We start from the raw sequence: 21,130 nt of genomic DNA on the forward strand, positions 1-21,130 counted from the left end.
AAGTCAACCCTCAAACGGAGGTAAAAGCCAAAGAAAATAAATAAGTCTTAAGATGGGATTTAAAAACAGGAAGAGACTCAATCAATCTGATGTGCAAAGGCAGCTCATTCCAGAGTCTCGGAGCTGCCACGGCAAACGCACGGTCACCTCTGGATTTTCGTTTAGTCTTGGGGACGACCAGCAGTGCCTGGCCAGCTGACCGGAGCGAACGAAGGGGGGTGTAAGGCACGAGCAGATCTGACAGGTACTGGGGGGCCAGACCATGCAGACATTTAAAAACAAATAAAAGAATTTTAAAATCAGTGTGAAAGTGCACAGGGAGCCAGTGGAGGGATTGGAGGATGGGTGAGATATGGTCAAATTTTCGAGTTCCAGTTAAAAGACGAGCAGCTGCATTTTGGACTAGTTGTAATCGTGACATAAGTGATTTGCTAATACCAGTGTAAAGTGCATTACAATAATCTAAACGAGTGGTGATAAAAGCATGGATTAAAATTTCAAACACACACCCGGAGCAGTGGGCAGCCATTTATGCTGCGGTACCCAGGGAGAAGTTGGGGTATTCATGGTATTGCCGGCCCGAGACTCGAACCCACAACCTTAAGGTTAGGAGTCAAACAAAAGTTTTTATAGCCTACATTTGATTACGTTACAATGTAGCATTTCTTACTTATTTATTCTACTGTAGGTTTTTTTGTCCTATTGCTTGTAATTAATTTTTACAATCTTATTTAATTGCTGACTGTTTACTTTCAGTGAGCCTGAGTTTTTTTTTTTTCTTTTTTTTTTTTTTTTTCTTTTTTTTTTCATTTAGGCTATTCGTTTTTTGTGATATTGACACTGGTGACAAGACTTGTGACATTTCTATGGTATCAAAATTTTTGATATCATAAAGACCTTATTTAAAGTAAAAACAACTGTATTGTGATATATATCATTATGGTGAAATAAAATTACAAATACAGTGATATAAATATTTTGGTCATTATCGCCCACACCTGATACGCAAAAACCTAACAACATCAACAAAGTAAAAACATTGCCAGATTGACGTTCATCTGTTTAGGATAAAACTGAATAAGCTTTTCGAGACCCTGACTAGAAATTTAACTTTGAAAGTGTCATGAAATGCACATGAAGCAACATAATGTGATTCTCTAGAAATGTTGCCACAGGCACTTTTTTCCACAGAGCCTAGGTTGAATAATAAATAGTTCAAAATGTAATATATAAATAATGCATATTTAAAAATTATAATTTCATAATGTTTACCATTATGTGTCTTGTATCCTATCACGATGGCAGGTTTGACACCACATTAAATTTTTGCTTCAAAGACATAATCTAAGATTTATATGTGCTATTTTTTTTTTTTTTTTTTTTTTTTTTTTTTATTTGATAGTCACTGGTTACTGAATGCTTAAGGCATCATCATTGTTTAAAACATGCAGCTAGTCATAAGGGCAATGGCAATTATTTTTGTGGGAACTCATCATTTTGAGTTGTTTGCTGGACAAACAAGAGGTAAAAAGACAGAGTGGAGTAGTGAGAAAGGTGTGTGTGTGTGTGTAGGAACAGGAAGGGGTGATTAATTAGTCTGATAGATTCAGGGCTGCTTAACGAGGCAGAGGATGAGTTCAGGAAGGGTCAGGGAAAAGGGGGTGAGCCAGTGGTATTGTAATTATCCTTCCACCGACACAAATGCACCCACAGACACACTCCTCATGACATTACAGTGAGATTCCTTCCTGCTTTAGGCAAATATCATAGAATTTTTTTTTTCTTTTTCGACATGGTGACACACAGTGACGCATGTAATCATACCCTCAGTGGTCATTTCACTGGAATCTGGCTCTAATCAATGCTTACATGAAATGCATTTCAAAATGTTCTGGCACTCTAGAGTCAAGTCTTTGCTAAAATTTCTCATTTAGCCTGCTGAAATCTTGGTCTTGTGGTCAAAAGTCAAAGCTTTTAAGGAGGCGGTGATGTGCATATGTGTGTGTGTCTTCATGTTTTCAGAGAGGCTGTATGGTTAAATTCACTGTAATAGCATAAAAAGCTCTGCAAACATGTTCCGTAGACTGATTGCTTTGTTTCGGTTCCAATGAACTTCCATTGTGTTTTTTGTCAATGGGAACAGAAAGAGTTTAGTTATCAACATTCTTCAAAATATCTTCTTTTGTGATCCACAAGTCATTCAGGTTTTGGATGACACGAGGGTGAATGACTATCCCTTTAATTTACTATATTTTTATACAATTTTAACAAATGAGAACATTCCCAAATGGAGGTTTAGCCAGATTTAGCTTAGTTCTAGGTTCATATTTGTCCAAAAAATGTGGTACATGCAGACTCATACACACTTACTGCTTTTTAAGGTGTCCTTCAACCAAATCCGGCTATTATCCTGCTTGACCAGATAACATTTGGCTTTTCTCTGAGGCACAGGCACAAACACTCTACAGATTTGAGGGAATTTGTCAGGTTTTTGTTAGGTCTGAGTATTAAACATTACGCCTTCAGTAATTAGGGCATCCCCTGAGTCTGTACCGATGAGCAACTCCAATTAAACAAACTGTCAGAAGGGTTTTAGATCAAGTCTCTGCCCTTCATTGTTCCTCTTTCCCTTTCAGTCACGAGCACAAACACACATGCATGTATCTAATAGACAGAACACGCACACATGTTCACGGCCATTTTGTATTAATGGATTATTAATTAGCCTCTGGTTTTGAAGCGGCGTCTCTTGTTTGAGCTTTATTGAATAAAGCCACAGCTGGTAGAAGCCCCAGAGCGGAGAAATGGATGACGTTCTTCATCTCTTATAGTCTATTCATAAGCACCTCTTCTGCCTGCCAGTGATTGACCTTTTATTCCTTTACTTCTATATTTTCCTGTTTGTGCTTCTTTCATCAAGACTTTGATTTTTATTTGTGCCATGATGCATACCGCAACATCAAACAGTCCCCACATCTTAATATTCTCTAAAAAGACCTTCATCTCTTCATATCATAAGCCCTGATCCTCTCTCTCTTCAAACCCATGCTGTAGGCAATTCCATTAAATGGGTATAAAATAGGCCAGAAACTCTTTTTTCTTCTTTTTCTTTCAATAAATAGTCATTTAAATGAGGTGCTTAACCTTCTGAATATGTTGATCAATGGGCTGAGAAGATCAACCTATATGACCATTATATAAGCAATAGAATGTGCACGCTGTCAAACTGAACGTAAACTGCGCTGATTACGTTCTGGGGTATTCGCCAAAATAGTGGAAGACGGTAACTCGGGGAGAAAAATTGCTGAATAAATTATGTTATTTATGTTAATATTTAACATAAGACGGTAACTTGGGGAGTAAAATTGCTGAAAAAATTATTTTATTTATGTTAATTATTATTGTCATTTATTTTTTTTCACACAAAAAGTATTCTCGTAGCTTTGTAAAATTACAGTTGAACCACTGATGTCACAATTTTACCGATGTCCTTGCTACGTTTCTGTGTATTGATCATGGTAATATCCTTGCTGTCTAAGGAGGGTTTAGAGAGCTCTCAGATTCCTACAAAAATATCTTAATTTGTGTTCCGAAGATGAACGAAGGTCTTACGGATTTGGAACAACATGAGGGTGAGTAATGAATGACAGAATTTTAATTTTTGAGTGAACTTACCCTTTAATACTGTCTAATTACAGTATTATGTGGTTTTACATTTTTGGTCATTAAAATGTGCTAAAATTAATAACATTTTTAATTAATGTAAAATAATTCAATATTAAATAAAAATACTTTTACACATTTTTATGTTTAATATCAGTTCAAATTATGATTTTGAACAAAAATAAATAAATAAACATATAAATATATATATATAAATTTTTTGCAATGACCTAAGTGATCATTGTGTTGTTGCTGCTGTAAGAAATACTAAGATGCCTAAATGTAAACCTCGCGTAATATGTAAGAGGAATTTAAAAAAAAATTAATGAACAGGGCTTTTGCCATGATTTGTTTAATTGTGATTGGAGTAGAATAGAGCTGATTCCCGATGTGGAGTCAGCCTGGATCTTTTTCCGGGATAGTTTTTTGCAAGTAATAAATAGACACGCCCCACTAAAGAGATTCAGAGTTAAGGGGCGGGACAATCCCTGGTTTTCCTCTGAGCTTGGAGATATTCTTCATGACCGCAATTTAGCTTGGGCCAAAGCAAGAAAAACGGGCTCTTCGTCTGATTGGCTTCGTCTGAATGTTCCTTCAGTGATTACTCTTGACGGACGTGAAATACAGACTGTTACAACTTATAAGTATCTTGGTATTGTTATTGATGATTGCCTGTCATTTAAGCCTCATGTTCACTGTCTAGTGAGAAAGTTGAGGCTAAAATTGGGTTTTTACTTTCGAAATAAGCTGTGTTTTTCTTTTAATGTTAAAAAACGGTTAGTGGCATCCACTTTTTTATCTGTGCTGGACTATGGTGATATATTATATATGCATTCATCTGCTCAATGCCTTCAAATGATTGACGCAGCCTATCATGCATCGCTGAGATTTATTACTAATTGTAAAGCTCGCAGCCACCACTGTGAGCTGTACTCTCGTGTAGGGTGGTCTGCTCTGGCCACTCGGAGGCTTTGTCATTGGTACATATTTATATATAAGGCTATTCTTGGTGTGCTTCCATCCTATTTATGTTCACTTCTTATGAAAAAAAGTGCTGGTCATTACTCTCTCCGTTCTCAGGCTGTTGTCTTGTTTTCTGTCCCACATGTCAGTACTGAGCTGGGTAAAAAGGCCTTTGTTTATTCTGCTCCCTTTACATGGAATTTGCTGCAGAACAACTTAAAACTTAGTAAATTGATTCCTTTGAGTGTTTTTAAGTTAAGAATGAGATGTTTTGAGTTGGACTCCCTCACATGTCAATGTTTTTAATTGAGATTTCATTGTAAGTGCATAATTGGCTTTCAAACTGTTTCGATTAATTTTTTTTTTGTGTGTGTCTTTGTACGTATGTAATGATGTGATGTAATTCAGCTGCCTATCTTGGCCAGGTCTCCCTTGCAAAAGAGATTTTTAATCTCAATGGGCTTCTCCTGGTTAAATAAAGGATAAATAAAAAAAATAAAAAATAAATAAAAATAAATTATTTGGGTGAGAGGATAACAGGAGGACGAGATGCAGGAATTGAGATCTAGGCAAGGACACACCAAGCTGACTTCAAAGAACTAGCGGCGACAAAAGCCGACGGTGTTGTCGCTTTGCGCCACTGGTGTCTGGACCAAAAAACTGTGCTTGAACACACTGCTCAGACTACCACCGACTGCAAAATAAACACGTGCGTTCTGCGTCTGTGTGAGAGGAATTAACTGTCTATATCAGCAGCTATTAGTAGTATATATTCGTCATTTAAAAGTAGAAACTGAAACAAAGGTATACGAGATAAATGGAGATGTACTAAACGTAAACAAAGCAGCACTTGCTTACCATTTTGAATATCATTTATGCTGATAACTTTCTTCATTTTAAGTGGTTCATGTTGAATATTTGCATATTGGAATGTTTGGGAGGGATCATGTAACATTAGAACAGTCTTCTTGTCTGTGCCGCCTTCATTTACTTACTAGTTTTCATCACTTTCGCTTTAATTCTCGAGCACTTGCTAAGGCTAGCCACACACTAGACGATTTTCAAACCTTAACCGATTCTAAAACCATGGGAGACCACAGACATGGAGACAGTTTCAGGTGCTCCATCTTGATCAGGAGCAGTTTAATAATTGTAATGACACCACAAAACAGAAAACAAAAAATCGTTCGGAACTAGCCTCAAATCGCACCACACCTCCCGATCGTTCGGGGGTGCTAATCGGGCTAAAAATCAGGCTTAAAATCATCTAGTATGTGGCCAGCATAAACTGAACATCCAATCAGAGTTCTCACTTGCGCCGATGGCCCCAACACTGGTTCAACATGTTCAATCAGGCAAACTGCCGCTGACATGAGCCCAACGAGAGCATACGTATGGAACACACCTAACAAACTATAGCCCGACAGACGCTTGCCGATGGCCCGATGATGGCCAACTGCCGGCTAGGTGTGTCTCGGCCTTATCCGAACTTTGCTTTAAAAAAGCAGACCATATTCACAAAGAGTAGGCTACCAGTATAGTTTCATTCTGTGTACTGTCATATGGCTACCAAATATGTTTATATTTGAGCCTTGATGATGGCAGCCTGCATTTCATGTTCAAAACGCATCTATCTTTAGCTAGTGTGTCACCCAGACATCTTTTATACCTCAGCTGATAGTGAAGGCAGGAGAGCATGGAAGCCTTTCAAAGCTAAGATAATGTAGTTTATCTCCTGTGCTGCTGCATGCATTTATCAAACCACAGACCAAATTTTAGCTGAAGCCCAAACTGATATTTTCTTCTGCAGAGAAATTCACGGAATCTGTTTTTGAGTGTTGAACTGAACTGCAGGGAAACCTCAGATTTTCTGTCACTTTGAAAAAAAACAGTAAACACAACACACACAGGGAAACTAAAGTAATACTGTGGCTCTGCTGAGGTACAATCCAATATCAAACTTGAGTGCATTCTGATGAAGAGTGATGTTTCTAAAACTCGGGTGTGTGATGTGTGATCTTTGTTTTGGTGATTGATGGTCTTTATCATATTTTTGCACACAAGCGCTGTACATTCATTGATCCACATATGACCGTTCTTCCCTTCACTTCCTCTCTCTGCATGCATCCCATTTCCTTCAGCTCCTCCTCCTGTTATCCTCTCACCCATTTCGTTCTCTATATTTTTCTACCTCATTTCCTCTTCCCTTGAAAGACTATTTTCTTTGTGGCATTTAATTTGTGTTGGCTCTTTTGGCTTAGCCTTTGTGCTTAATTTCAGTCTTTTGTCAAAAAAAAAAAAAAAATCTAGTGAAAGCGCTCCTTTCACAAGAAAGTACCTGACAGTAACTGCAAATTGCTGTAAATGTATAATTAATTAAATATTTCCTCCCTTCACAGTTTGTGTCTGTGTATGTTCTGTACAAAGTGCTCGGAAGTATTAAGACTGAATTTTACAGTTTCACTGATGAGTCTTTGGTGGATGGTCATTTTCTGCCTGACTGCACAGAGCAGAGTGAGCTGACGTTATTGCACTCACAGAACTGAACTAACTCCTCATCATTGGCTTCAGTGTGCTTGGATGGATGGATTGCATGATAGATAGAAAGAAGGACAGGCTGACACAGTGGGTATACATGCATACATACATACAGACAGACAGACAGACAGACAGACAGACAGACGAGCGTTATGGCCAAAAAAATTATCACAATATTTTTTCCATATCATACATTATCGATAGTTAACACAATATTGATTTACTGTTATTTGGGAAGGAAATACTTTCCAAATGTTTGTTAGACCTTGAGAATAAATATAAACATAACTTTATTTGTTTACAATTAAATTCCACAGAGTGAAATATCTTTTAATTTAGGGCCCCATAAAATCGTGATTTTTTTCCCCCCATTTCTGAATTCTGTGTTTTATAATTCAATATAAATTTATTTATGTGTCCAGTTAAATGTAATTAATAAAACCTTTTCAGTTCCATCACTCTTTTAAAATGCAATCAACTGAAATTAATTTACAACAAAACTTTGCATTTTTATTGTCAAGCAAGATGCTGCACTTCAGAAATGTATAAATGAATGTAAAATACCTTGGTTATATGGTATTCCGTAAAAATAATAATATTATTATTAGAGAATTATATTTTAATATAAAAAAGTAATATATTTCTGTCATAATTTTTTCAAATTAAACCGGACTTTTACTTTGATGGGTTGTTGTGAAGATTTTTCAGTTTTAATATACATATACATCAATGTAACTGTTTGCAGTTCCCAGGTTAATGGGTGTTTTTGGAATAAGATCAATTTTTCTTTCATGAGATTGCTTCATCTTTTTGACCGGGTTTTGTTTCTCCGTGTCGTAAACTCTAGGGGCAAGGCTCCTAAACCTGGGTGTTTTTAGGGGAAAGATATTTAAATGATGATTGTTTTCAGCCACCACAATTATCAACATACGATCATTCGTACGATGAGATTGGCGACATATGAATGTTTCATGATGAATCACACGTGAACCCTGTCATAAGTTCATTTGTGCAAAGGGATCTGCTACATTTCTACGTTAGATTGATAAATGAGGCCTAGTGTGTATTTGATGGTATTTTTATTTTTTCTCAAATGAAATGGTGTAAAGCTGGTGAGGTGACTCAGAGCAGCTCTGGAGATGAAGTTAATGTGTTCATGTCCTCATATATTGAGACAAAGACACTGAAAACAGTGGGCGTCACATGTGTATCAGATGAAACCGTGCCATTCATTCACACAGAGACATGCAGAACATACAGACTTATTAGTAACATGCACTGACTGGCTTCTGTCGCCTTTATATCTGCTGTGTGACAGCCTGTCAGATTAATCCATATTAAGTAAAAATGTCCAGAGCTTATTATCGTTATCAACATAAATTTTATTGCAATCGCGATATGATATTGTTTATTGCCCAGCCCTAATGGATGGATGGATGGAATACTACACTCTTAAAATAAAAGGAGTTTTCACAACAATGCCATACAAGAGACATTTTTGTACTCACTGATGGATGGATGGATATAGTGTTGTAGAAATTAAACTGTTTTTCATCAGCATGTCAACTGAAAACACTGTCAGTGATCATTAAGCTCTTGTCCTGTTCTCAAGAGCTCAACACACTCATGCCTTCCAGTGAAATCACTCAGTTGAGCCTAGTGGAATAAGCCCATTAAATTATCTCACAGGGTCCATTAGCATGTAACGGAGGAAAGTCAGTACTTTTAAGGCTTTTGCTGTCAGTTTTATTCCTTGGGCCTGATCCTCTGAATTCTGTCTCTTCTTCAGGTTACTCCTGGCCCCTCCCTGCATCACTGTGTCCCATGTGGATCTACTTGGATGTTCTCTTTTCCACCGCCTCCATCATGCACCTGTGCGCTATCTCGCTGGACCGTTATGTGGCCATCCGTAACCCCATCCGACACAATCGGTCAAACTCACGCTCCCGTGCCCGGGCCAAGATCACAGCCGTCTGGACCATCTCAGCAGGTACACCTGATTCCATCAGCATGCAGCCACGACACCGTGCTGTAGTGTGACGTGAAGCCATTATTATTAGACTGTTGTGAACAGAATGTCATGACTCTGATCTAATTAGACCGTCCCTTACCAAAAAGTAGTATACTTCAAGTTTATTTTATTAAGTATACTTAAGTAAAGTTCAAGTATATTTAGACTTTTTGTAAGTATAAGTCAAGTATACTTAAATGTCATTTTAAGTATATTTCTGAGAAGTACATAAAGCCCATTTCTGAGAAGTAAATAAAAAGTAATCTAAAAGCATACTTTCCTATTTTTAGTTTAAAAGAAGTATACTAATAGCACACTTGAATAAACTTCTTTTTCGTAAGGGGTATCAGCCACTGACTCTGCTTTCAGCAAATCTTAGAAAGTGTTCCTTATTGGCTTGAGATGACCTTGGCTGTTTAGAGCCGCTGCTAAAACGAAGAGCGTTCCAAAGAGGGTCTTTAAGCGTTTATGTGTACTTGAATCTGAATTGCTTTTGGGACTAGAGAAATCAGTGGCTAATAAACCTCCATGCCTTTTGTCATTCACCAGAGGAAAGGCGATTGAATACCTGATTGGGGGAGAGATTTGGGTATCTGTGAATGAGAAGTAAAATTACAGCAATATTCAGTTATATTAAAGACTGCAGCTGAGAGGCAACAATGTAACCTGCAGTAGTGAGTCCAGTTTCATCAGTATCCTGCTGATTATGTCAATGGAGCACCACAAGGAAGAAATAATTGAGAAGAGGGGGAAAAAATAGCATAATGGAAAGCTAAAAATTAATGAATTTTACAGGTCTGGGTCATTGAATGCTGAAGTCATGAATAATACCAGCATGCATGTGTTATTTCCACCACATCTCAAATAATGTCTTGTGCTTAATAGCATACTCTGGTGGAAATGACATTTTAAACATTTGTGAAATAAAATGGCTCCATCTTTGCTAAGTCTAATTTCATTTCGCGGATCGTAAAATACACACAAATAACTTTTCTTTTTTTTCTTTTTTTACACTTTTCAAGCTTGCTCTCAATAAAAATGTTGTTCAAAAGTGATATTTACCTTCATTTTTCGTGTTTTCTTCATATCATGTCACATTTAATGTTGCCTTGGTAAACAAGTACACAAAATTTTGATAAAAAGTATAGAATAATTTGTTTAAAAATTTAGATATTTGTTTATTTATTAAGAGACTTTCTATTGAAAAAAAGTCTAAAGTATTAAAAAGTTGCAAAAAAGAATGAAAGCATGGAAAAAAAAGTTTTAGTGTGACCTTCATATAAACAAAGAAAAAAACAAATCTATTAGTTTTAATAAAAATCCACCTCTGCTGTGCCGGAAGTTAAAGAAATGCCCAGCTCTGCATTAAAATATCACTGATATTCTTCAAAATGACCTCAGACCAGCCCTGTAGTTTGAGCTGCATGCAGGAAAGACAGAAAGGGATGTTATGAGCAGAAAATGTAATAAAGTGAATGCCACAATGCCATTTACATCACAGTAGTGCAAAAAGAAAACCAAAACAGTCTAAAGAAACACATTTATAATACAAAGCCAATACTGTATAACTAAAGTCAATATTGACCGATGTAGAACTAAAATATCTGCACTAATAAAGTGGTTAATCTATAGCGGTACACTTTTGGATCCCAGAACTCCATTCTCAAGCCTCTGTGAGGTTCAGGGTTGTCAAAGAGCTGAGAGCTAGTGCTGCTTTAAAGTGAAGAAGACTGAGATGGTAATTATGTGTCATTTGGGGATCAAAGTAGATCTACTAACATTTCGGAGATTAGGGCTCTTTGAGCATGAGTCAGATGTTTTTCAAAACACAGCAAGTCTGGTTGTTAAGACTAAAAAGTGGTTTTCCAATTATCAGTTGAGAAGCTGCTTAGAACTGAGATAGCATAAACATGCAGAATTAGCTAGTTTTTGTAGTGGAACATTTGATAGGTGTCCTTTTTCCTGCATTAAAGAATCCATTTATCCATCTATCCAAGTATTTGTAATGCAAACAAAACCGATCAGCTATTTTCCCCTTCCTCTTGATGCTAAACAGCTCTTAGTCTGCTTTAAGGCAAGACACTTCAGACAAAATCAAAGATTTTTTTCTTTTTTTTTCATGCATTGGTCAATTGTGGGACTTTAGGCTGTTATTCCAAAACAGGTCTTTAAAAAAATAAAACATTAATACACATAAGTGTTTGCTGTTATTACACTTTATCTATTTGTCTTTAGATTTAAATTTCAATAGATTATATATATATATATATATATATATATATATATATATATATATATATATATATATATATATATATAGTTACATTTCTCAAAACAAGCTTTTTTTTTCTTTTTTTTCTTATGCACTGAGCCAGAAATCTCAACTTCAGATGTACTTACAGCAAACTTTGCAGTTCAATTTCTATCTATATTCTAAAATTTTTCCAGAGGAGTTTGTTCATATATAATTCACCTGATTTATATAACGTTTTATTCTTAAAACATGTTTTTTCTTCTGGCTGTTGACAGTATTTCTTGATTTAAAAAGATCTCTTCTGTAAACCCTGTTGAAAAATCCAGCATATGCTGTTAGGTACTGTATGTTTTGAAGCATGGCTGCTGGTCATGAACTGGTTTAAGCTGGTCATGTGCTGGTCCTGAGCAGGAGCTAGTTACTTAGGACAGCTAAGAACCAGCTTAAACCAGCTCAAACCTGCAGCCATGCTTCAAAACATACCTAACCAGCATATGCTGTGTTTTTTTTTTGTTTTTTTTTTCCAACAGGGAAAACCTTAAACTCTAATACAGTTTGTCAACAAAATGAAACAAGTATTCTGAACCTGGGAAATATTTGCCAATTAGTGCATTTAATAAGATTATGACTTATCTTGATCTTAAAAATGACATTTCAGACAACTTATGGTGACATCTGTTAGTCAAAATTTGTACCCATTTTACCTCTGGTGTCTTGCCTTAAGTCAGTCAGCACATAACATCTATAACTGAGATGATTGTGAATAAATCCATTGTGAAGATGCAACCCTTGGAGCTTGAGAGCTGTCAGTGGATTTGAGCAGAGCACCATCACAACTTACATTATACTGCTGCTTTTCTAACTTTCAACTCTATTTACGCTCATCTCCAGGATAAGAAATGTGATGCCAGAGGAGGCTGATAGTGACTAAGATAAAGTAACCCCAATTTAAACTCAGTTTTGAAGGAGAAACCTTGCCGATATATATTTTTAATCTCCTCATCTTCCTCTCAGATTTCGACACACAGTGACAGCCATTTTTTACACTCTGCAGTACTTATCATAGTCATCCAAGGCCTGCAGTTATCCATAGATGCACAGCCAATGCCAGAGGCACGGAGTCCATCATGGCACCCCCCAACCCCATCCTTCCCAGCTCGGTTTCCCCCAACAAACCCCAGAGATCAGACACGATTTGCAGAGATTTACTGTTGCCATGGAGATGTCTTATCACCATGGCAGTTTCCCTGAAAGTTTGTCCTTGAGCGATACAAGCTTTCCATTTGCTAGATGCTAGCGGAAATGTGAAGTATATCATATTCAACATTATACAGGCTGAACTGAATGCTAATGGTTGTAAATATTTGTGTTATTGAGGTTATGCCTCTAAACTGTTATAGGCAATAAGAGAAACAAAGTCCCATCAATTACTGTGAAGTAACCCAAAGGCATGTGACAAACATGGACATTTTTGCTGCCTAAGCATAAGCAATGTGTCTGAGTAAGTCAAATAATATGAGCCTGTCCTTGAAAAAGAGATCCATCAATCCATTAATTAAATGTCAATTTTTCAAAGTATGCTAATGGGATTAAAAAGAAACAAATTATGTAAGTTGATGGTGCTTTTATAGCAATTCTACTGTTTATTAGGCTGCTAAATTACAATATTGGTGAGGTTGATTATGATGATGATGATTTTTATTATTAATGGTAGTGAATCAATTTTTTATAGTTTTGTATATAAAAGAATTATCAATTAAGAGGACTTTTTTTCATCATTTACTGATAAAAATATCACACATCAAAATAAAAGAACTATAATGTTAGATTTTCTAAATGCTTTGCTGCCATTAAAAATAAAAATGGATGAATTGCATATAACGTTATTTATGAAAGCAATATTATATATAACAATATTTTAAACCCATACTCTTTATTACCATTCGTTAAAACAACTTTACTATTTATTAGGGTTGTTAATAAATTGTAATATTGGTTTATTATTATTATTATTAATCATTGTGAACCTTATTTTGAACATACATTCTCAATTAAGAGGGTATTCCTTTTCCTCATTTAGTGATAAAAAAAAATAAAAATCACAGAACAGAATAAAAGAGTTATGTTAGATTTTCTAACTGTATTAACACCATTAAAAAGAATAAAGAATTGCATGTTATCTATTAAAGCTGTATTATTTATAGCACTATATGAACTATTATTCATTTATGTCTGCTTGTCTAAATGGACTGCATGCGAAAAGGACACAAATAGAACAGCTGCATGTGTCATAGACAAACCGCAGGTCACATAACTTTGCTGCTTTTGTGTTTGGTGTGAAATAAGCAACGGTCATCGTTTCTGTTGGGTTTCTTTGCCACCTTGTTTTTTGGTCTGTCACAATTTCCGCCAACTAAACTAAACTGCTCCCCCCACCCCATATCTTTTTGCAGGCATCTCCATGCCAATCCCAGTGCTGGGTCTGAGCGATCACACCAAAGTTTTCAAGGATGGCAGCTGCCTATTGACTGACAACTCTTTCGTGTTGATTGGGTCCTTTGTGGCATTCTTTGTGCCATTGACCATTATGGTGGTGACCTACTTCCTGACTATCAGCGCTCTGCAGAGTGAGGCCACTCTCTGCCTCGACCAACTGGTGCCCAGGCCCAAATGGAGCGCAGGATTCACTCTCAACTTCCTCCCAGGACCCTCATTCTCGCCCTCTGAGAAAAAACTGTTCTTACGGCGCTCGTTGAGCCGTGAGGCGGGGGCAGAGTCGGGGGTTGTGATGCCACCTTTCGGACGGCATACGGTGCAGTCCATCAGCAACGAGCAAAAAGCCTCCAAAGTTCTGGGCGTTGTTTTCTTCCTGTTTGTGGTCATGTGGTGTCCATTTTTCATCACTAATGTTTTAGCTGTGGTTTGCGAGCCAGTGACGTGTGATGCCGACGTAATGAACAGACTGTTGAATGTGTTTGTGTGGGTCGGTTACCTTTCCTCCGCTGTTAACCCACTGGTTTACACGCTCTTCAACAAGACTTACCGCTCAGCCTTCGGCAGATACATCCGATGCCAGTTTCATGAAGAGAAGAAACCGCTACAACTAATTCTGGTCAACACCATTCCACCGCTGGCCTATCAGTCCACACACCTGCCGCTCACTGGATCAATAGGCAACGGGGATTTCTCTCTGCCCCTTCCCAATAAAAACCACCATCTGTCCAAAAGCAGCAAAAATGAGAGTGTCAGCTGCTTGTGAATTCACTCTCTGAACTCACAAAATGCCAGCTGTAACCCTGGATTTTCCTCTGGGTTTCATGTTTGGCATTCTCTCCGTCTTACCTCTACAGAAATAAGCTCTGACTGGTCTAAAGTATTAGTATTCAAAGCCCAAATACATCTATGAACGAACGGCTTCATGGTCCATGACTTTATCACAGGGTACTGATACATCAAAAGACCTTTGTCTGATTGGGATCTGTCCTGACCATAAATGTCAGTTGAATCAATGGGATAAAACTTCTCTGGTTATAAAAATTGTATATAAGTGTGAAGTCAAAATTTCGGTTTGATGTTAAGACTTGTAGGTTTTTTTATGTAGCACTTTATATGGCAGAGAATGAAGTCTAAATTCATAAGAGATCAGCAGTGTTTTGTTTACAGGTTTTTGAAAACAATTGTGGATAAAAGTTGTGATGTGACTACAGTTTTTGTACTGCGTCAACTATTGAGATCCCGTAGCTTCATTTGTATAAGCTGACTTGTGTGCTGCTGGTTTATCATTTTAGCAGACGTTTGTATTCACTGAATCCAGACACAGAAGCTCTCTTGAAGGACAATATACGGGTTTTTGGACCTTATCTTTAAAAGTATGAAACAAACAGTATCTGTGGTCAACGATTAAGGACCACTTTTATTTAAATATTAGAAAGGGCCTTTTAAAATTATTCCTATTATAGAATATGAACTAAAAAAAAAAAAAAAAAAAACTGTAGAAGCCTGTTTCCACTTCAGAGTAAAAATAAAAGCGGTAATTGTGAGATTAAGTTTAAATATAAAATAAGTTCACATTGTGAAATATAAAACTATAAAATGTGATACACTATGGTTAGGTGACTATTTGTTTTTGAAAATAGTAACATTGTGAATTATTGTTATAGTTTAAAATAACTGTTTTCTATTGTAATGTATTTTAAAATGTAATTTATTCCTGTGGTGGCAGAGCTCAACTTTCAGTATCCATTACTGTAGCCTTCAGTGTCACACGATCCTTTAGAAACTGTTCTAATATGCTGATTTGGTGATCAAGAAATAACTTTTTATTATTAATGTTGAAACAGTTGCTGTGTAATATTGTTGGGGAAACCGTTAATTTTTTCAGTGTTCTTTCATGATAAGAAAATGTAAAAGAACAGCATTTGAAACAGAAATATTTGGTAACATGCTAAATGTGCTGGTCTATTTAATGCATTCTTGCTGAATAGTATTGATTTCTTAAAAAAAAAAAAAAAGAGTATTCCATTAATTCCATCATGTATTGTAGTGTATAAATCCACAGTTGTTACAAAATTACATTGTGAGAAATAGTCACAATTATTTATTTTTACTCTGAGGTGGAAATGGGCTTCCATAGAAACCTTCTCAAATAAATCTTTTGAAAAAACTACAACCCAGATTAGAAAGCATGCTGTTTGACCAGTATTTTTCTGGTGGTAAACATCAGCTATTTTGGTCTACCAGCAGGACCAACCCCAAACTAGAAGAAACCAGCATAAACCAGACTGGCACAGCATGAAAAGTCTAAGCTTTTCAATTTAAACCAGAACTAAGTGTCTGCTTTTCACCGTGTCATTTGAACCTGTCAAAAACTTTTTATGAGACCTTTTGAAGTTGCACATATTGTTCAGATAGTGGCAGTATTCAAACCCAACACTTACATTTGTCAGATTTGAAGCTCTTTGAAAACATGGTTTTAAGAACACCTGTAAGTTTTTGGTTTTGAAAATGTACCTCTGGATTCAGGGTTCTATGGCAACACGAAGGGTTCAGATCTCAGCACCTTGTGAAAACCTCTGATCTGTTTTCTGATTCTGTTTCCAGTGTCTGAATTGACAGCGGTGTTATTGTTGTTGTTATGGTGATGGTCATAAACTTGTTTGCAGACATTGAATGAGTCATTCGTTTCATCTTTCTGAGTGGATAATTGTGCCAGGAATATATATGTATAGGTACAGTATTTAGCTGCCCTCATTCCAGTATATCAAAGATATATTAAGCAACCTGACAGCCATAGCTGTAGATAAACATTTGTAACTCTATGTTTCAGAGAACATGATTTTTCTAGGGCATTCTGCCAGCCTCTGTATTTATCAAGTCCACCGCTTGACCTGAATGGTCATAATTTGGCTCTGTTATGGCTGGCCATTAAAGTAAAAGCATGAAGTTACAGTACATTAAGCCACACTGCATATGAATAATTCAATAAAAGAATGTAGAAGCTGCACATTTTAAATGAACGTGGCAAAACAATTCAGAGGACAATGGGAGCTGTTTAGTATTTAGTCCATAAAACCATGGTAGATAAACCTGACTTGAAAAAAACAAAAAATGCTATTCTACAACCCCATAGAAAAATCCTGAGAGAACACGTTGTGAATTAGCCTTCCGGTTAGCCTATAGGCAGAGTGAAACAGCTTGTACTGTCCTTTCTACATAACTATCTTGTACTTCTGACAGCAAAAATAAAATAGTAAGAGCTGAATATGTGCCAGAGATTCCATTAAACGTCACAAGAGCATCACAGTGAAGAGCGCAGACTCGATTACTGCTATTGTACACTAGATTTTGGTCATTCCATTGAGCTGACAGAATTGGACAGAGAAAATATTTTCATTATGCCGGGTCTCCCCTGAGTCACTACAAGAAGTCATGAATAAGGATGAATTTTTGTACACTGTAAAACAATCAGTTGTGAGAAAAAGTCATGTTCCATCAGCCGCAGGGTGATTTGCCAATTACCCGCAGGCTCAGGCCAGCTGCCTGAATCACCACAATATGTTTGCAGTTGCTTGAGAGACTGTGTGAGGAAAAATGGTACATAAACAAATACACAGGGAAAAAAAATTACTGAATTTGTACCCTTTTTTTTTTTAAATGATCCAAAATCAATTTCTGGGCAAGCGCATATCCAGCCAGTGTATCCCTATCAGGCTATATCACATGTGAGGATGCTGCAGGTGGCGGAACATTTTTAGCCTTTAAAAACTTGTAAATTTGATGGCGGATTGTAAAAATCCCCGGCCGAATTACCTAATGTTTTTAGACAAACACCAAGGTAGTGTGGTAATTTAATTGCCATCCGAATCCACATCTCTGAGTTTACCAGAAAGAAATTGATTCAAAATTCAGTGTTTAAACCCTTTTTGAGCACTCCCAAACACCGTAAGGTAACTGTTGTACTTTGGTATACATATTTATTTCTGAAATGCTGGAAAGTATTTGAAAGAACAATACTACATAACCGCTCCACCACAGCGACTGGGAGCACAAAGAGAAGAAAAGCACGCAAACATTCGAAATGGGTCTTTATTATGGCAGCAGCTGGTATCCAATACAGTTTTAAAATGTGTGGTATAAACGGATATATACAAAAGTATATCGCATATAATTATATACAACTATAGTGCATCTATTTTGCTATTTTTAAACAGGAGATTTAAATAATCAAATAATAAATAGGATTATATATTATAAAATATGCTTGGAATAATAAGAATACATTTTACATAATAAGCATTTTTAAATACATCTTACACAATAGTAAGAATATAATAAGAATACATTTTACATAATAAGCATTTTTAAATACATCTTACACAATAGTAAGAATAAATATTTTAATAAAATTAATTTGATTTACAACAGACAATCATGTGATTTCATCACTGAGGTGCTATATTCATTTATTTTTACAGACGTCCATCTGAGAAACAATTACCGTCCGAATCGGGCTCAAGATGTAGAATCTGTGATTCTGAAGTGCAGTATCCACGCCGGTGCACCGGACCAGATTAGATTCATCAGTGCTGGAGCTGTGCCAGTGCACAACCACCTAAAGATGAGAATTCCGCAAATAACTGCAGTTGCAGGTTTCATACTTGAAACTTATTTATATTTATTTAGCATGTATTTTATTTATTGCTACCATTTAAATCTGCAGTAAAGATTTAGGATTTAGGACTACACTCATTCTGACAAATCTGAGCAGTTTTATTTATTTTTAATTTGATTTATTTTATTATATTTTCTAAATTAATGTAATTTATATTTAATAGACTTCTTTTTATTTAAATAATTTATTCCTGCTTTTTAACAGATTGACAGGTTTTATGAATTTAAAAATATAATTTATTATCCATTTTAGAACATACATTTTCAGAAGAGGCAATTTACGAACTGCAGCTCTATCATTCTAAAAAATAATAATAATACAAAAAATAATAACTAACCATGATCCTAATTTTGCATGAATTTATTATTTTCATTTTATAATAAAAAAATAATATTAGTTTATTAGAGTATGATTTATTTTTCTTACTTTGTTTTTATTTTGAATTGAATGAATTTATTTTTTTAGATGAAAAAACTATGGTTTTTTTGTGGTTTATAATTTTTTTGGAAAAGTGCATTTCAATGTACTTTATCACTTTTTTGGCATTTTTATTATGCTAAAAAAGTGAAATTATCATTTAAGGTTTCTATAAATGTAATTCTTTTTTATTAAAGCGTTTATTTATTTGTAGTTTACTGAGTTTACACTGATTTATAGGTGTATTTTTAGGCCTATATATAATATTATGTTGTGTTGTTAAGTGTTTGTGTGTGTCTGAAGTGTGTCTTAATCTGTGTGTGGGTTGTATCAAGAAGGCATTTATGATATGACTGACACCTGCAAGATTTCCAATCAGCGAGGTGCAGCCGTGGCTGCTGGGAATCAGAAGACATGTGGGTGGCATTTTCTTCAAAATTTAATAACCTTAAGGTGTTTTTTTTTTCATTTCATTCACTGACCCAAAAAACATGCACACGTACCAAAACACACCTACACATGGAAGCCCTCTCTCTCTCACACACACACACATACTTGCATTTGTGGTTTCCAGGGACTCTCCAGAGGCATAATGTTTTTTATACTGTACAAACTGTATTTTCTATCGCCCTGCACTCAATTGGCCAACTGACCTGACCCCACCTAAACCTACCCCTTACAGAAAACTACTGGCAATTTTTGAATTTCATAAAACATCGTTTTGTATGTTTTTTAAGCCTTTTGTTTTACGGGGACACAGGAAGTGTCCTCATAAACCAAGTTTACTGTACGTTGTAGTACCCATGTCATTATACACATTTGTGTCCTCATAAACCATATATACCAGTACACATACACACAGACATACAGTGATTTAAATCAATTAGAGAGTGCTATAACAGTTTAGTCTTCATGCTGGAGGGTTTCATCTAACCCAGAACTAACTAGTACGCCCACCTAGATTAGTGTGAGTATCAGTCCTCCAGGGGTAGAGTTATATGTGTGTGAGAGAGAGAGATGGGAAAGCCAGGCTCAATGCGAAGTTCTTTGAACTTTAAGTATGAAATGCCAACTGTCACAGCTGCACAAAAATGAGAGCATTTGAAAAAGAGAGTGAGGGAGAAATAGAGAGAGAGAGCAGGTGTAAGAGGCACAAGTAAAGAATGAACCCTGTTTGACACTCCTTTCATGCATTTTTCTGGGGTTCTCCTAAACCCTCTTCTGAGCTGATGCTAAATTATTCACATATGTCAAATCACACCTGTAATCATAATTAATGAAGCATCTCTGTGATACATGGGAAGCTCATTAAAAGAGTGCAGCACAGAGTCAAGGAACAAAGATGAAAAAGATTACTGCAATTTAAATGCCAAAATCACCATATATAAACAAATTCCCTCTGTTTCTATCTTCTACCTTACTTTTCTCTTCCCTTTCACTTTCTTACCTTGTGCTAAATTACTTTTAGACTGACAGGTAGTAGATGAAATGATCTCGGATGCCGCTGATCCGGCCAGAAATTGGCAGTTGAGCTTTTCACTGACTGCAGCGGCTATGTCGAGCATTTGCCACACCTGCTTCCTGTTGACTATGGATGCCTGAGCCTCTGTGATTTATTTTAAGCTGTTATGATAGCTGCATCTTTCTAATGGGATGATTATCTAGTCAGCTGGGTAATCGAGTATTCAGTGCACGTATATTTTTCACACATAAGCATGTGTGACTCTTAATTTGAGTAATGCGGTCTGCAGGCACATAAATATGTTGGTCATAATAGCTGAAGACTCTCAGCATGTTAAAGCTATTGTGATATACAGGCCTGATCTAAAGCAGTTCTGGCCACTTAAAGATGTCGTAAGAACACTTAAAAATGTATTATGTGTTTCTCATACTGTGTGTGATATATCTAAATTCATTTTCAAATAGTACACCGATGTGTGAGATATATACTCAGGGTGAATATAGGCACCCACATCATTAATATCGCCACAGCTTTTCTGACCTTCTGCTTTTTCCGCTAAGGTACAATTTCTAAGTACTTTATTGGGTTTTACAGCTGTAATCTAAACCGCACCATAAAAGCATCATAATTCTAGAGCACGTTCTTAGAATC

General features: G+C 36.2%; 1 protein-coding gene across 1 annotated transcript in view; it reads left to right on the forward strand.

Annotated features, from left to right (window-relative positions):
- Nucleotides 1–16,640, forward strand: part of htr2aa (5-hydroxytryptamine (serotonin) receptor 2A, genome duplicate a) — a 28,786-nt gene extending 12,146 nt beyond the window's left edge. The window contains exons 2-3 of the mRNA XM_042731186.1: nt 8,954–9,154; nt 13,883–16,640. Coding sequence (XP_042587120.1) covers nt 8,954–9,154; nt 13,883–14,688 — 1,007 coding nt within the window. The 3' untranslated portion in view covers nt 14,689–16,640. The remainder of the gene's footprint in view (nt 1–8,953; nt 9,155–13,882) is intronic.
- Nucleotides 16,641–21,130: the final 4,490 nt, after the last annotated feature.

The sequence above is a fragment of the Cyprinus carpio genome, chromosome B9, assembly GCF_018340385.1.
Source record: "Cyprinus carpio isolate SPL01 chromosome B9, ASM1834038v1, whole genome shotgun sequence".
Taxonomy (NCBI): domain Eukaryota; kingdom Metazoa; phylum Chordata; class Actinopteri; order Cypriniformes; family Cyprinidae; genus Cyprinus; species Cyprinus carpio.